Source organism: Lontra canadensis, unplaced genomic scaffold (genome assembly GCF_010015895.1).
Source record: "Lontra canadensis isolate GAN:19392208 unplaced genomic scaffold, GSC_riverotter_1.0 scaffold7, whole genome shotgun sequence".
NCBI classification, from domain to species: Eukaryota; Metazoa; Chordata; class Mammalia; order Carnivora; family Mustelidae; genus Lontra; species Lontra canadensis.
This window is the reverse complement of record NW_022631001.1, coordinates 20396611-20414045: the sequence shown is the minus strand read 5'-3', so window position 1 is coordinate 20414045 and position 17435 is coordinate 20396611. Positions and strand designations below refer to the sequence as shown.

At 44.8% G+C, this 17435-nt stretch overlaps 1 protein-coding gene and 1 non-coding gene across 2 annotated transcripts in view; one reads left to right on the top strand and one right to left on the bottom strand.

Annotated features, from left to right (window-relative positions):
* Window positions 1–17435, bottom strand: part of TENM4 (teneurin transmembrane protein 4) — a 715043-nt gene that overhangs the window by 181662 nt on the left and 515946 nt on the right. The window contains exon 10 of the mRNA XM_032852968.1: window positions 5618–5788. Coding sequence (XP_032708859.1) covers window positions 5618–5788 — 171 coding nt within the window. The remainder of the gene's footprint in view (window positions 1–5617; window positions 5789–17435) is intronic.
* On the top strand, window positions 4167–4273 carry LOC116865471. Its single transcript, XR_004382200.1, has one exon. It is a non-coding gene; the product is annotated as a U6 spliceosomal RNA (small nuclear RNA).

Below are 17435 nucleotides of genomic sequence, written 5' to 3'. Positions count from 1 at the left end.
ACAACAACAAAAAGTTAAAATGCATGCTCTCAATAAAAGCACCACTAGTATTGTCATTAGCATGGGAAAAAGCTTGCATTTGATTCCTTTATGGAAGGAATGTGCCCCAGACTTTTACCTTGAAAATGTAGACACACACAAACCACCACACTGTGGTTCAAAGTTCAAAGACAGAAGCCAAATTCACAAGGCATTAGGATGGAAGAGAATTACTTTCACATTCTTATCTGATTTGGGGGCTCCCAAGATACCACAATTCTTTTGTATTCTAGGTAGAAAAGAGCATACCCTATAGCTTCTAATTCTGCTAAGGATGCAGAACTGAGTTTCCTCCTAGAAACTGCATAGAAATAAGCCGAGACTGCTAATTCCAAGGACTCATTTCCTTTGTGAGTAGGTGGGAGTCAGAGTTGATGGGATTTCAGAATTGTCTGCATTCAAGTAATTCCTGTGTCTGAGAATAAATAATGAATGCTTCCCCCACAGTTTGGCACGCAGTCGAGAGCACCCTGCCTGGCTCATCTTCCTCTCTGGTGAGCATGTTTTTAGGAGACAGCTCTTCCCTCAGCTAAGTTCTGAGCCTCACAAGTCGGACGCCAGACCTGAGACTCTCTCCAGAGGTCTGCCAGACCCAGACAGCACAAGTAAGTTGGCTCTTACCCCATGGGGTGGTAAGAGGGGAATATTCTTTTCTAGCATTCTAGTATTTTACCAAAGTGGGACCAAATGGTAGAAAATAATTATCATTGGTGTGTATACACAATCAAATAAAAATCGTTAATTCTGTTCTACGGCACACCCCTCACCAGGACCTTGACTCTTTTGGCTGAGTCTGTGAGGGCCCCTCGGGCTTCTGTTCATAAGTAGCCTTCATGCCAGGTCACTCTGTCCAGATTCTTAAAGAAGGAACCTCAGCCCAGCCTAAAGTCACTGTTTTTGAGGGAAAAGAAATCCCCATCTAGGGATTTAACCTTTATCATTCCTCTACTCTGGTCCCCAGTGGTCCCCACGCTGGACTATACAGAGGGATGAGACGGGTGCTTTGGAGGGGAAAGAATGCAGCCCACTGAGCACCTCTGCCTGGTGGGAGACATGAGATGGACTGATCTAGCGGTTGTTCAGAGTAAAGCCACACTCACCCCTTCCTGCCTTCCTTGTTCCAGATCCTACAACCTAAGACTCTTTGTTCTTAATTCTGAGCACCAAGCAGTGAGCTCTAAGATAGAAACCATCCCACTACACAGCAAGACCTACCAATGGTAGAGGGTGGAGGGAGTTGGGGGAGAAATGTCCTGGGTATAAAATTCTTTTTATGCCTACCACATTCTGGAAAATAATAGTGATGACAAAAACAATAGCAATAATAGCAGTAGTAGTAATAGTTATAAATGTAGCAGTAGTAGTAGCTGTCCTTTACCACTCTGGGCCCCTTCATGTACACTGGTTCCGTTAATTCTCACACTAATAAGATGTATGTACTGAGGCTCAGAATGCTTAAGAAGCCATTCAGAGATAAAGCCATGTGGGGTTTCTCTTCATTTATTAGAATATGGCTTCTTAAAGCATTAAATTGATAAATGGTTAATTAAAACTCTTCATAGATACTCTCCATGGTGGTAGAGTGGGCTGACCCTCTTTAAGAGTAAGAGCCCAGCTAAACTCACAGCCCCAGCAGGCTAACCACCAAGGCTAGGCCTGACAGATCCAAGGCCCACTGAGCATCATGGGGTACAAAAAGTTGACAATTTTTATGAGGTGGGAACCCACAAACAGGACCCAGAGTTAAAGGGCAAGAGTTGGTATCTCAAGTCATTTCTATGTAGGACACTATGCAATCAGTGGGGCCCCCCCAGAGACATAACAAACAATACCAAGAGCTTCACTAAGAATGAGAAACCCCCAAAAGTGTGATCAGGTTTCATAAGGCAAGTCTTACTGGTAACAGTCCTGTTCTTTGTAAAGATATGCAGATTCAGTCTTCCTCTAGCAACAGCCGTATAAATCGGCAATCGTGCCTATAAAAGAAATTTCTCAACAAACTACTGGAAACGACTGGGTGGCTCAGCCAAACCAGGAAGACTTGGAAGAAGTGAAACTCCAGGAACTTCCCAGTCATAGTCCTCACTTTCCTGAACTGAGATCCATCTATGCAGGTTTTAAATTCCTAATCAACTAACACTCTCCCCCTCCCTCCACCTTTCTGGTTCTTTTCAATGCAATAACTTGCACAAAGAATCCTTTAGTTTCCTTAGCAACTGCTGGAAATTTACTTGGTTATCAAAATAAGCTGTTCCATTTTGGAGAACCCGGCTGAGCCTGTGTGCAGCAATCTGCATGGTTTAAATTGATGGGCAATTTGGATTTCACTGCAGACAGAAGAAAATGCTATCCCTAAGCCCACCAATTCAACCATCAGAAATGCTTGTTTATTCAATGCTTTCCCCCCTCTCTTCCATTAATGCGTAACATAAGTTCTTGTGGCTTTACTGTGAAAAGTTGCCGCATTTGGTTTCTGTCCCACGGCACCCTGAAATGGTTACAGCCACTTTGCAAATATAGTGTAAATCGCAGTTTGATGTGACTCTCGAAGACAGGATGAACATTTAAAATACTGGGCTTGTCATAAATTTCATTTGTATAATTAAAGAATATATATATATGTGTGTGTGTGTGTTCTTTATATATATATAATTATATATATATACATATCTTCTGGAAATATTAAAAAATGCCCCAGGGTCTTTGAGGGGAAAATACTACTTAGTCTGGATTTCTGAGATTCTAATAAGTGACATGGAATGGCTTAGGATTTCAGTGAATGAGAAGAAGTCTACTTGTCTAGGTGTTATCATCCTGGTTCTTACAGATGAAGAAATGAAGGCCCAAAGAAGGAGTAATCAGCATACGTTAATAAAGCCAATAAATGTCAGGGCCAGGACTCAAACCCTCGACAGTCTGGCTCCAAGGCCCATTTATTTTCTTTACATCAGGTCACATTCCCTCTCCCATCTCTGTAAACTGGGCTCTAATCTTAATTCTGGAATCAGTTCTCTTCTCTGATACCCTCAGTAGGGACAGGAAATATGTACTCATATCAGTGTTAAAGACTTTTCCCCTTGAGATATGTCTAAGGAAGTAGATTTTTAACATTACAATTAAAAACATAAACTATGTAGACACTGGTTTGACCAGGGCAAAAGAAATTAAGAACCATGTGGTCTCACATAAACTGTAGGAAGCTTTGTCCTCTGTTTTTCCAGACTGATGTATTTTTTGTCACAGTAATTGCTTTTGATGCTGACCACTTTCTAGCACTGCACTGCATTGTAGAGGTTTGTAAACAGGATTTCCATTTGCATTAGTAATGACAAATAATCCCTTTAAGCAAAAATACTCCAATTAAAGTAAACCAATAAGCTTGTGCAATTTTATTTTGTCTCTTATCTGCACCTCCTGCTCCTTGGGTAAAACAAAACAAAACCTAAAAAAGCCACAAACTAATTTCATTAGAATGGGAGATTTCAGATAGATCCAACTCCTGCTTAGAGAATGTTTGATAGAGATCACGGAGGAAAGAAAATACATTTTGCTAAATGAGACCTTTTCCCAAAGCCTTGAGGGTTAAACATATCTTAAAGCTGCATTTGTACATGTTGATCTAAAGACTGTCCACATTTATGGTATTCACGTAAGGCATGGGACACTCTAAACTGACAAGGGAATCACAAACCAATAGCCAGGACCATGGACAGGGCTGACCTGGAAAAAGGTTCTGAGACCCATCTGGCTAGTCTGATAATTCTATTACCAATTTCATATGCAGGACTTGTGAATTAGAACTAGACCTTGGACATAATTTAGCCCAATAGCCTCCTTTTAGGAAGAAGGAAAATGAAGCTCAGAAAGTCTTTCAAGGGAATTGCTGAAGGCCAACTCAAGTGGCAGCGGCTGGGCTTGAACTCAGGGTTCTTGACTCCTAACCCAGAGCTCTTCCCGTGGCCCCATCCATGCTCCCTCCATGTTCTATAAAGGGGCAAAGAAAGTATAAATTATTCAGTGTTTCAATTCTTAAAAATATTTGTAAAAGAGAAGACTGGATTTGCCCCTAGGAAAAGTAGGCAAGAGTTCTGGTTTGGCTCCACAGAAATGCTCCCACTCTTACTTTCCTTAAGGACCATAGGTCAAGAATTGGTTTTGTTGGAACAATACAGAGAATATTAGCATAGCCCTTGCACAAGATGACATACAAATTCATGAAGTGTTCCATATTAAAAAAAAAAAAAAGTTGATTTTGGCCTTCAGGATCATTCACAGGTTCAGAGTAGCTACTTGAACCAAGCATATGGTACCCTGTTAACCAAACTGACTCCTGGAAGGCAAATCCTTAAAGGGACAGGGAAGCTCAGAAGCTAAGACCCTAAAGTGAACTAAGATGAGATATAAGCAGTCAAGGTTGGAGGCAGATATGACCACTGTGCTGACAGGTTAACACCTGGGAGATAAAACAGGGCACACCAGGTACAGGAGAGGGAGGCCCACACCTGCCCAGAGTGACAATGAGACTGGCTTATTAGCGCAGCCATCTTTCCTACTACCATTTCTGTAAGTCTCTGCCACTCTCGGCAGACAGTGAAAGAATCTGTGTCAGTGGCATGTTAAACCTTTAAGAAATTCAAAACATGGGTCTACCAATGTCCCATTTAAGGATGTCAAACTCCAAATGTCACCACCACTTCCATTGTTGATGGAAAAATATTTACGTCTCATTGTACAATGGGATTTTTCACCTGTATCTCCTTCAAGTCTTGTAACCATTGGGTGAGTCAGGGAGGACAATTTTGGGAGACAGCAAGAGCTCTGGAGTCATCCGCACCTGCGCTCCTATGCTAAGCTCTGGAGTCATCCGCACCTGCGCTCCTATGCTAAGCTATGTGGCTCTGGCCAAGTCAATTAATGTAATGCTTAGTTTTTGCATCTAAAGTGGGTGTAAATAATTACACTTACCTCACAGGATCTCTGAGAGGATTAAATGTGAAAAGCTCTTGACAAAAAGCTTTGAACCAAACAAACCATATAAGCACTAATGATTAATGTTATTGCAGATGAGGAAACTGGTGGCCAGAAAAATTAGGTGACTTGCTTAAGGTCACATGGTTGGTAAATGCTAGAATCCCTCAACTGGTATTTCCATTACACCACAATGGCCCAAGACCGAGGGTATTTCAATGATAACATACCATCTACCCACTTAACCACACCCCCCCTCTGGAGATGCCCGTTCACCCCCAAGAGGTTGCTCCAGAAGGGCTCATCTTGATCCCACACCACCAAAGCCAGCCACCCCAGCAGTGTGAAAGCCCACATTGCTTCCCTCCAGGCATGAGATGGGATAACGCCGAGCACCATGACTGCTGCCCAAGCCCCGCTATGAGCTCACAGTGACAAGGGACTGAGATGAAGACACAGGCAGAAGGGCAGCCGGTGTGGAGTGCAGAGAGATGGAGGGAGTGCCAGAGCATGGAGCTGTGAGTCAGGCACATGACGCACGTAATGAAGACCTCTTCGGTTCAAAGGCAGACACAGAGGACTCACGACACGGACAACACAGCAACCCTACCTTCTGAGGCTCCTTTGCCTTTCCTGTCAGGGATCTCTAACCCAGTGCCCCCTGATGGATACAGGGAGACGTCCGTTGGCACAGGCCAACTGCTGGCTGTGTCCTCCGTGATCTCATACATCTGCCCCTCCATCGGCTGCAGGTGCCAGTTTAGGCCAAACAGGTGCATGGCTGTGGTGAGCAATGAGAAAAGTCATCTTTTTCTGCTGGAGGTGGAAATGGAACTCCCAAGCCACAGGGGAGGGCGGGTGGGGTAGGGAACGCAAGAAATCAGTTCAGCTCAGTTCAACAAGCCCTGAAGAGGGCTCCTGCATGCCAAGCCCTACATGGGGGCCTGGGGCATGGAGATTCTCAGGGCACAGACTGTGCCCTTGAGGGCTCACACTCTGGAGGAACTGGGAGAGGGACAGGGATGGGGGGAGGTGCAGGAAGTCTTGTCCTTCTGCTTCAAAAGAAGAATAATCTGGGGGAAGTTTGCAACTTGAATCACAAAGGATTAATTTCATTAATATAAAAACAACTCCTACAAATAATAACCAAAATCCAACAGCTCAGTAAGCATATAATATGAACTATGAACAGAGAGTTTACAGAATAAGAAACACAATTGGCTCTCAATCATATGAAAAGACCCTTGATATCACTCATAATAGAAATGTAAGTTAAACTTTGAAATACTATTTTTCACATATGCTTTGGCAAAGATAAAAAAAGGTTAAAATTATACAGCATTGACAGAGAATAGGAAATAAGCACTCTCATTCTTTGCTGATGTGAGCATAAGTTGGTGCAAACCCTATGAAGGACAATTGAAAAAAGCTATCGAATTTATACTAAGCATACACTTTACCCTGGGATTCAAAAGTTCCCAGGGTTTCTAGAAAATTCTAGAAATCTTCCTCCAGATATACTCACGTACACACTAAACATACATACAAGGTTATTCACTCTAGCACTGTTTGTAGTAGCAAAATATTGGAAACGAGTCCACCAAAAAGGGGCTAGAGAAGTTACCTTCATGCAATATACTACGCAACCATAAAAAAAGTGTGTGTGGAAGCTCTTTGTATTTTTCTGAATAGTGTATTTGAATGCAGAAGAGTGTGTCTGAAATACTATCTTTGGGTTAAAAAAAATCCTATATATGCATAGAATGCTTCTGAAGGAGATGAAAGACATTGGTTACAGAAGGTGCAGCCTATGACAGAAAGAGATGCTAAGGATCAGGGATAGGAGAGAGATCTGCTTTTCACTCTGTATCTATTGTACTTTTTTATTTTGTAGGATGTACGTGTATTTCTGTTTTAAAAACTTTTTCTGGGGCGTCTGGGTGGCTCAGTCGGTTAAGTCTCTGCCTTCCGCAGAGATTCCCAGGGTCCTGGAATCGAGCCCCATGCCGGGCTCCCTGATCAGCGGGGAGCCTGCTTCTCCCTCTCCGTGCTGCTCTGCCTGCTTGTACTCTCTCTGCCAAATAAATAAATAAATAAATAACATCTTTTAAAAAAACCATTTTTCTAAGGTTTTAGAAACTGCTAAATAGGCTTGTGCAACAATCTAGAAAAGACCATAAGATGCTAAAGAATGGACCTGTCCCTTAACATACATAATGCTGGAAAGGCTAGGAATCTTGTTTCCAAAAATGTCTGCAGTCTAGTGCATAATGTCTGCTTAAATCCTATCTTAGGACCAAGACTTGTCAATGGTCCCTGTTTACATCTTCCGGGAGGCCTGCCCTGATTCCTCACATACAGAGTTAAGCAGTATCCTGTATACGACACTCCTTTCTCGTACTGATGAATATTTTCTAGAAGCCCACTCTACACCAGGACCTATAGCTGACTCTGGAGAGCCAGGACATAATCAGACAGCCCTTGCTTCCATGAGCTCACAGTCAAGCGGGGAAGACAGACAAAGGACCAAATCTACTCAGAAGGAGGAGAAGGCCCAGAGGAGGGGGTGGTCGATCCACTAAGAGGGCCAGGAGAACCGGGAAAGGATGTACAGAGATCTGAAACCCATAGTCATTAGGTTTACTGAGGACCGACTGCATGCCTGGACGTGCACTGGGAAATTTGTACAGCTCACATCTAATCCTTAAGGCAGCCCTGCCAGACCCAATGTGCAGATGTGCACATTAAGGCTCCGAAGGTTAATTAAGATGCTTACGAAACTATGCTTCAATGAGCGCCTGTTGCATGTCAGGCATTGGGCTGAGGGCAGTAAATGCAGTATTTCCTTTGATTCTCACAAAAATCCTGAAGGGTGAGTTATTAATAACCCCATTTTACAGATGAAGAAGTTAAACACAACGTCATTGATGAACACAGGGAGGGTTAAATGTCTCCTTGTGGCAGAGTCTAGACTAGAACCTGCAGCTATCCAAACCCTACAATCAGACCCCTGCAGTCTATCTGGCCTGAAGCCCAGGCTCCCCGCGGCTGGCTTTACTAAGCAAGGCAGGCCAGTGCGATAAAGACAACACCTTCCACACATGCGGCCAAGGCTCGTAAGGAGGGCTCTGTGAGGAGGACCCAGACCTGGGGTTGCTTGGTCTGTTTGTGGGAGGGGTCACTGCTGGGGGTCTTGAGGGACTTTGTGGCCGCCTCTAAGCCACATATAACCTTGTAAAGGAGACCAGAACAGCACATCCTTCTGACATGTAGTCCACACACGAGCCCACCAGGGAACGCACACAAGCTCGACTCCGTCTGGAGGGAGTGCTCTGTAACAGAGACAGAATCAGACTCTTCACTTTCTCCTTGGTTACTGCTGGGCAGGGGACAGTATGCTGGACCAGAGGGGACGAAACTGGTTTGGGATCCTGACTGCCATTGCCTAGCTGCAGCCAAGAAGTGGGGAGAAAACTCTTCCAAAGAATTAGTGTGTCGTATGAGATCATATATGGCAAAGCACTTTGTAAACTGTACATATGTGTGGGGACTGCTGTCTTTTCTAACTGTTTTCTATTCAGACGGTTGATAATAATGACACGAGAGCAGCTGACATTTTTTGAGCATATGCTAGGTCCTGGGCACTAAATCAGGTGTTCCAGCCTGCTCTCGGCTATCTCTGTGTAGTTGTCAATAATAATAAAAGTTCACTTGTCTGAAAGAAATGAAAACTCTGCTCTTCCCAAGGCTGAATTAGCTCCCATTCTGCTTACCTTCTTACTGTTTTAATCTATATATTGGCAACTCCAACGGTAATGGAGAAATTGTTTGAACGGAGGACAACTCGGATACGTGCAGTTAAATGAGCAGTGCTGCTTTCCCCATTAGAATCAATTATCTCATCTAACTGTGCAGAAGTGCTGTCTTGTTAAAGGTCATGAGAATTAAGTAATCCCAGAATGAATAGAACTCTCACAGCTTCGTGAAGAGAAACATTTTTATTGTCAAAGCTTTCTCTTATTTTTAACAAGATGCAAAACCAACTCCTTGCTTAAAAAAATACGCTGAAGGGGAAGAAAAGCCAGTGGAAAAAGTATTAGAGGTGAACATGATCACAAGATCTCATGTCCTGGGGAAGTTAATTAGGGCAGGACAGCCCACGGTTGGTTGGGGGAAGGTATTGACCCAAAGCTTCCTCTCGGCCTTGCCCCGACTACCCACAATCACAGAGGCCTCCGACAACTGTGAGGCTGGCCGTACCCTCTGCTCCTTCTCACCACCTGGGAAAGCAAAGTTCTGGATCCAGCGCAAACCTGGGCTCTCTTGGAAGACTCAATCGTCCAAAAACAGTTTTGGAGGCTTGTAGGTAGGGAAGTGAGCATGGGGCCACCAAGAAAGAGCTCCCAAACGCAGGGGTAAAGGTAATATTTAGAGAGAGAAGTGGGATGATGTGGAGACAGATAGGTGACATTCAACTAGGAATTGTCATTTTACAGCCAAAATAGAAGAGACTCTTCCTCTCTGATCTGTCTGAACTACAGTTGTGCAAGAGGGCCCTCGATTCCTTGACTGTACTGTGAGCTGGCTGGCAGACTCTGTAGTTCCAGGGTACGGCAGAGGGGAAGAGAGAAGGAACAATTTGCTTTGCTCTCCTCTTCCTAAAGGGCAGAACACACGCTCAGCCACAGACTGTCCAAGGAACATATAAGCGCAAGCACCCACTCTTCTTTTTTCCTTGAACACCATCAAAACAGTAATAGCAAAACAAAACTCAGAATCATTTGCATGTGGATTGTGGACCCCACTTTCAGGCAAACAGCCTTGAGCAAAGGAATGTGAGTGACTGGGCGACCCACCTCAAAATACGCACAGGACCTAACTGACCAGTGCACTACCTACAACAAGGCACAATTACCAAAGAAGGGAGAAAGCAGTCCCTCCCCATACTACCTCACCTTCCCCCTTTAAATGCAGCCCTCACCCACTGCCTCTTGTAGGCAGCCTGTCCTGGGCTGTCCTGCGCCTGCGGGATTCAATTAGCTTCTAGCTCCTTTGTTCTGCTGCCAGTGAATCCTTTAACCACCAGCGCCACCACCACCGGCTTCCACTGGATCATCGCCCCACATTTGGGGCCCCCCCATCTGATCAAGAGACACCCCATTTAGAGACCGCTTATACTACACGGCGAATGCCTTAAATTACCCAGTTTAATCCTCATGTAAAGACAGGCTGAAAAATCATTACTGGGGACTGTACACGGCAAAAGTGGAATAACATTAAAGCTACAGTGACATGCTCTGATTTCCTCTGAGAGGTAAAGTAAGTTACCCAACACCACCAGTCACCTCTTCCTGCCCAGCAAGACATAAGTGATGGCCGAGAAAGTGCAAGCTCCATCCTGACATTTTTAAGAAAAAATGCCCAATAGGTGTTCAGACACGGAAGCCACCCCCCACCCCCAGCACCCAGCCAGCAGGAGGTGATTAACAAAGTCATTAGGCAGGAGTCACGGGTATGAGCACGGCAGCTAGTATACATCTGAGACTAGTTTCAAAGTCAGGAGCCTGTGTTCCCAACTGAAGTTTCCTCTTTTCCACTGTTTTACTTTAAATAGAAGATAAAATATGGGCAACATAGAGCTGTCAGCAAAACACCAAACCAAATTAAAACAAAAAACAAAACTAAAAAACCACCACGACCACAACAAAAAAAGCCACCTCAAAAACGGTTGAAATTAATGTCTGGGGGGACCACTGGTGATAATAACTATTTCTCGACCCCCAGCTACCTGAATCTAAAGTTGCACAGGCAGTGAAGGCATGCCGTCTCCATGATTTTAAGTGAACAGCCATGGATCCAAAAAATGCTAAGTATGAATGGCTTTCGCCAGTCTGCTCCAGGGGTGAACCAGACCACTGACAAACAGGAGCTGTAATGGTCATATTCCCTGTTTCCTGAGGAACTGACAGTAACCACTCACTACCAATGCATTTCCCAGGATTATCTAAACTACACTTTGTGGTTTGTATTTATAATTGTTTGTGCAAAACTCTCAAGTATGCTGAAAGTGACCTAAATAAGAAAGCTGATACTGGTTTCCCTTTAAACTACTTTGTAATTCCACGAAAAGGTGAAAAGATGCTAAAGAGTTCAGAAGAAGGCTGTGGAAAGGTAGCGGGTTCACAGGATCACCCACACTGAAATGTTAATGATTTCTGAAAGCCAACAGATAGGGTGGGGGAAGTTTCTTATTCCCTCAGCTCTGGTCAATCTGATCCCAGGGTTGACATTTTCCAGTCGTCTTTTCCTGCCCAGCAAGACATAAGCGATGGCTGAGAAAGTGCAAGCTCCATCCTGACATTTTTAAGACAAATGCTCAATAGATGTTCAGACACGGAAGCTGCCTCCTGCCCCCCCCCACCCCAACACCCAGCCAGCAGGAGGCAATTAACAAAGTCATTATGCAGGAGTTGCCAATGTAAGTACAGCAGAGTTTCCCTGTCACGGTGCACGCTTCCCTTCCTTCCAAAAATCTAATGCACGAACCCACTTGCATCAGTAAATTAGCAGCTCCCGGTAGTGACTAGAGAGGGTTATAACCACAAGGAACTGTTGATTCAACTGGCGTTTCTGGTTTCAAAAGGCAGTAGGAACTGAACCAGCGATGTGGCTCCCCACTTTTCTGTTTTAGATTAGTGTTCAGTACTTTTTTGTCTTTTTTTTTTTAATTAATAATGTCATTTCTGTAAAATCTAAGTCATGGGTGTTCTTTGACGATGGTCCTCTAATGGGGAAAACAACAACAACAAAAAAAAACCAGAAAGAACTGCAGCAATAAGGGGGCAGAGTTTCATTCTCCAGGTCCCAGACCTCATTTTGCTACAGAGCCAAAACATGCACAAGTTCCAAACCCAGAGGTTCAATACACGGGGCTGCACAGTGCTAGGCAAGAGCTGAAAATTTGGAAGCAACCTAGATGTGTGAAAATAGAATGACTTAGCTGAATTATACTACAGGTACCAGTTGGAATGCAATGCAATCATTATACAAAAATGACAATGACCACCAGCAGTGAGGGCAAATGCTGGTGACAGAACATGAAGAAAAAAGAGGCAGGATTTTTTGCTGACTGCATCTCTGCAAAACCAGATATGCATATAAGCAATCTGGAGAGACATACGTTAAAATGACATCAGACTTTGAATTATAATGGTAGGATTATGGACAAATTTTCTTCCCTCGCTTCCAAACTCACTTTAATGCTGTCTTATCTTAAAGGGAAATTCTACAATGCAGTCTCAGGAGGAACAGGTAGAAAGGAAGGGTGACAGAACCCGGGGAGGAGATCCCCCTTTTCAGGACATGCCATGTGTCAGACGCTTAAGTAAGGGGAATTACATATGTTATTTCATCCAATCCTGATATAAACTCTGAGAAAATTACTATTATTCTCATCTTCTGATGACAAAACTGGAGGCTCAGAGAGGCTGCAAGACTTGGCCAAAGACACTTTCCAGATGGAAAGTGATAAAATATGCGAACCCAAATCTGACTGATTCTAAAGTCCAGGCTCTCCTCTTGATACAATAGCACTGCTAGTGAGTTACAATGCCTGAAGCTAAGTTACAGTTAAAGATAATTCAAGGCAAAGTCCCTGCTGACAGCATAGCCAGGTTTGCTTGTCTGAGACAGCTTGTAAAAAGGGGTTCTTCTCAGGGACAAAGCCTGGGGCCCCCTGTCCTTCCACATCCTGACTACTGGAGGCATGGCTGATGCTCACAGTCAAAGCTGCGTACATGCTGGTTCAACTTTGGGTCTCTCCAGAGCACTCACAGCTGGGTCGTTTACTGGTTTCATGACTTTGCGCAAATTATTTCACCTCTCTGGGTCTCTGTTTCCTCCTCAGCTAAATGAAGCTAGTAGGATCTGTCTCAAAGGATCAAATGAAATAATGCATGTATTTTGCCAGGCACACAGTAGGAGCTCAGTAAACAGCATCTGTCATCACCTTTGTCATTTTGCTACACTGATTTTCCTAACTGCTGTATCTGCGGGAAGATCTGTTGAAGCCAGCTGTTGTACCACCTTTTTCTTCTTTCTGTATATTCCTTCTAATGCCCTTTCCATGCCAACTGCGAATTTCTTTACACCAAGGGCCCTTTGCTATCATGCTTCCATTAGCTGACAGACTTTGGCCACAGGAACCAGAGATATTTGTCCAATGGATAAAACAGTTTTTAAAAGCAGAGTCGCTATAAAGAAACCTGACAGGATCCCACTGGTGACTACGTGGGACTAATTTTAAATCAAGTAAATATATTGCTTTTCTTCCTGTCTCTAGATCCACCTGACTGCAACAATCAGGGTTACTGTCTCTCACCCCCAAATTAAGTGTTTTCTGGAGAATGGACTCCGGTGCAGTTAAACATTTTTCTGCACCATGCAGTGCTATGGGGGAAGGGCTTGCTGGCAGCTGCTCAATATTTCTGTAAACCAAAGGGGGGTAAGAGGTTCAAACACAGCTGGCCTCAGAAGAGGGAGACAGGCACTCCCACTATCAACGCAGAGGAGAAACAGTGACATAACTGGAGGGCCCTAGAAACCGTTAACATGGCAAGTCATGGGGGAACCAGAGCTGGAATCTTATTTGTACTGAATAAACTGGTATGATTGCAGTAAGAGAGTAAGAAAGCGGTCTTTCCTGCGTACCTTTCAGCCCACAGGCTCTACTAAGACCTCTTCTATACATAACTGATTTAGGGGCAGGTCACGTCCACTGACCCTTGGACTACCTCTGCCCGGTTACCCAGTCTCTCCCTACCCTACTCCCAGGTGCAGTGGGGAGGAACACCAGCTTTGCCGCCGGAAGGCCCTGTGCTCTTTCTCTGGTTCTTGTCTTCTCAGTGATGGGACTTGGCTGATGGTGAATTAACTCTTCTGGGCCTCCGTTTCCTCATCTTCCAGATGGTGACAATAATACTGAGCTCCAGGAGTTGTGAAGATAGTGTATGAGATTATGGTGCTTGGTATTTTCTCAAATAGACGAACCTCTTTGTCCCTATCATTTTCATCATCGTCATCATCATCGTCACTGTAACTATATAGTGAGGTTTGCCCTGCAAAAGGGACATAAGGATATTTCTCGAGGGAGCTGAGAAGTCAAGTTTTTGCTCCAGTGTTGGGGGGTGTTGCAAAGACGGAAGTTACAGTCACAGGGAGCTGCGCCCCACTCACTGCACAGAGAAGACCCAGACTTGACTTGAGCATCTGGGCAGAGCCTGGGACTGCGCTGAGCCCAACTCTCCAGCTTTTGGGTTCAGAGCTCTTCCCACTAAATGCAGAAAAGTCATCCTCAAAGCCTGATCTTCCATCAGGTGCTGCACTCCCAGATTAACAGGGTTGTTTCCTCGAGCCTGAAGTAAAGGGAGTGAGCCCATGGGACATGTTACGTCAGGCCACCATGAGGCCTTCCCTTCAGGGCAAGGATTATTCCTTTCATTTCTGCCCCTCAGCACTAGGCCCATGGGAGTGAAGACAAGAGGGAGAAAAGGAAGCGGGCAGACACAACTAGGATTATCATTAAAACACTAACAGCTCCGAAGTATTAAAATCGTACCACGTGCATGACATAATGCTGGAAGATTGACATTTGTGGTATCATTTAATCTTACAAACTTTTTAAGAAAGATATTACTACTAACTCCATTTTATAGATTAGGCACCTCAAAGCACAGTAACAAAGTAGACACCAGTCTCATCTTGTATCTCAGAATTATCATGATCATACCAGTCATCACGGCAGCACCAAGAACCCAAACCAAATCCTGAGTTCTTCTCAGACTACTGTCAGGAGAGCACGGGCCAGGTTTCCCGTTAGCACTGATCAGAATAAACATGGAGTTTTTGATTAAATCCCTGCCAACAGAGGGAACGGCCGAGGAGGTGCTGGAACCCAGGAAAACGCCCACCAGCTGCCCTTTGTTTTCCAGGCCTCATGGATCATCCAGGGATGGAAGACACCTCGGGTACTGCCAGCCTCTTCAAACTGCTCTGCTGGGGTGAGCAGCTCGCCCTGTCCTAGCAGAACAGCGTCAGACTTGGCGAAGTGCCTGCCATCCCCAAGAGGGGGTAAAGGCTGGCAGAAAGCTCCCCTCGGCTTCCTGTCTTGGTGGCACTTGCACCTGAGGACGTATCAACACTATTCACAAGGCCATCTAAAGCCCCTCTGTATGAAGGTGACTCCATTTAGCAAAGGACTCGCTTCTCATGCAGAAGCCATCCCACGCCTTCCTTCTCATAGCCAACTGTCCCAGGAGGAAAACATCGGTTTGGCTGATGCTAGAAGCAATGGGAGGTGGAAAGTCCTGTCTCCAGGCTCCATTTCCATTGCTAGTAGGACTTAGTGTGACAGGGCTCTGCAGAGCAACCCTCCCACTCTCCCATTCCTGATCTTCTCTGGCATACCAACTGCGTGAACTGATTTTTTTCTGCTATGATCAATTAGGAGGAGGTCCCCACTGTACTTCTAAATGGAGTTTTAATTTGTGTATATACTGTTAGGATAGGTCGTTTCCCCCTGGAACATTCACTTCAGTAAGAGAAATGAGGGTGGACAGCTTAACGTGGAGCCTGCCACCCGGATTTGTAACTTGGGATAGTATTCCTTTATAATGAGGAGCATTTTGCAAGAGCATTTTAAAATCTCACAAAATAGAGTGTGTGGTGTCCCTCTTTGACTCCCCAGAGTGTCGCAGTCTTCTGCCCCACAGCTAGGCGTTTTCTGGCTCTTTGGCCACTGATTGTGGTGGCCACACCACATTCTCCTGCTTCTCTGCCCCTGCATGCACACAGCAAGGCGCTCAATACACATGAGTTCCCTCCTTCCATCTCTGGCAGACACAGACCTCTGGTTTGGCTCAGCCCTTCCATCAGGAAGGTTAAGGCATCACAGTGTTCTGGGCGCCGGGGTGATGGTGGTGGCCAAGTGAACAAGAGCCACTGTCGTTTTCTGAAGGCGATTCTGTGCCAAGCACAACACCAAGTGCTCCATAAACACACTATCGTTCAATCTGTGCAAAAATCCCCAAGGAAGGTAGAGTTATTACCCTCGTCTCCAAGACGAAAAGAGGTTCCATAACTTGCCCCAGATCACACAGTGAATAAGAGGCGGAGAATAACCTCCGATAGGAGTCCAATCCAGAGTGCCCGGACTCTGTCCCGAACCGCTTTGCACGCATGCTGCTTTTCCAATGAGCTATGCAACTGCAGAAATGATAAAAATTGGGGGAAAAGGGCAAATCTCTTTAGATGGACCAGTCTTACTGCTTCAATTTTGCTGGCACTATTTTCCTGAGGACGGAAACTTGAGGTAGTATCTCCTCGAAACAGACACAGTTTTCCAAGAGCATATTATGTGTTTGTTGAGCATGGTATCTGACATTCCTTACTTCTCTCTGCTCAGAAGACTGGGTCTGTGTGAGTTCTCCTATCCCTGGATACACACCTGGAACACACCAGCCTCCAGGCTTTTGCTGGTGCACTGACTCTGCGTGGAAATGGCCACTGCCCTCTCTATTTAAAAAAAAAAAAAACTTTCTCCCATCCTTCAAGGCCCACTTTAAATGTCACCTTCTTCCATGCGGATTTTCACCATTATCCTGAGCCAAAGATGACCTCTGCTCTCTCTTCCCCAGCCTGAAGCCCTTAACATGATTGCAGGACCTCTCCCATGCACACTGCCCTGATAGTGTGTGTCCACATGCTACCTGTCCCTGGCCAGCTCTGCTGTCCACCTGTGCCTCCCAGCTCTGGCCCCTTCTTAGCTGTGCACCAGCTGGTAAGTCACTTAACCACTCTGGTCTGCAGTGTTTTCATCTGCAGAAATGGAAATAATACAAAGCCATTTTCTGGGCTCTTGTAAGAATTTGATGAAAGTTCTTAACGATTTAGAAAGGGTACCAGAAGCACAAGGCATTCTAATCACAATCCTTAAAAGTTAATGAAAGAAAGAACACTGAACGTTTAAAACATGGACTAATGCTTGTATCTTTAGGATAAATACCCAGTAGTGCAATTGCTGGGTCATAGGGTAGTTCTATTTTCAACATTTTGAGGAACCTCCATGCTGTTTTCCAGAGTGGTTGCACCAGCTTGCATTCCCACCAACAGTGTAGGAGGGTTCCCCTTTCTCCGCATCCTCGTAGTGATTCGAAGTGGCATGTGCACCCGAATGTTTATAGCAGCAATGTCTACAATAGCCAAGCTATGGAAAGAACCTAGATGTCCATCGACAGATGAATGGATAAAGAAGATGTGGTATATATACACAATGGAATACTATGCAGCCATCAAAAGAAATGAAATTTTGCCATTTGCGATGACGTGGATGGAACTAGAGGGTATCATGCTTAGCGAAATAAGTCAATCGG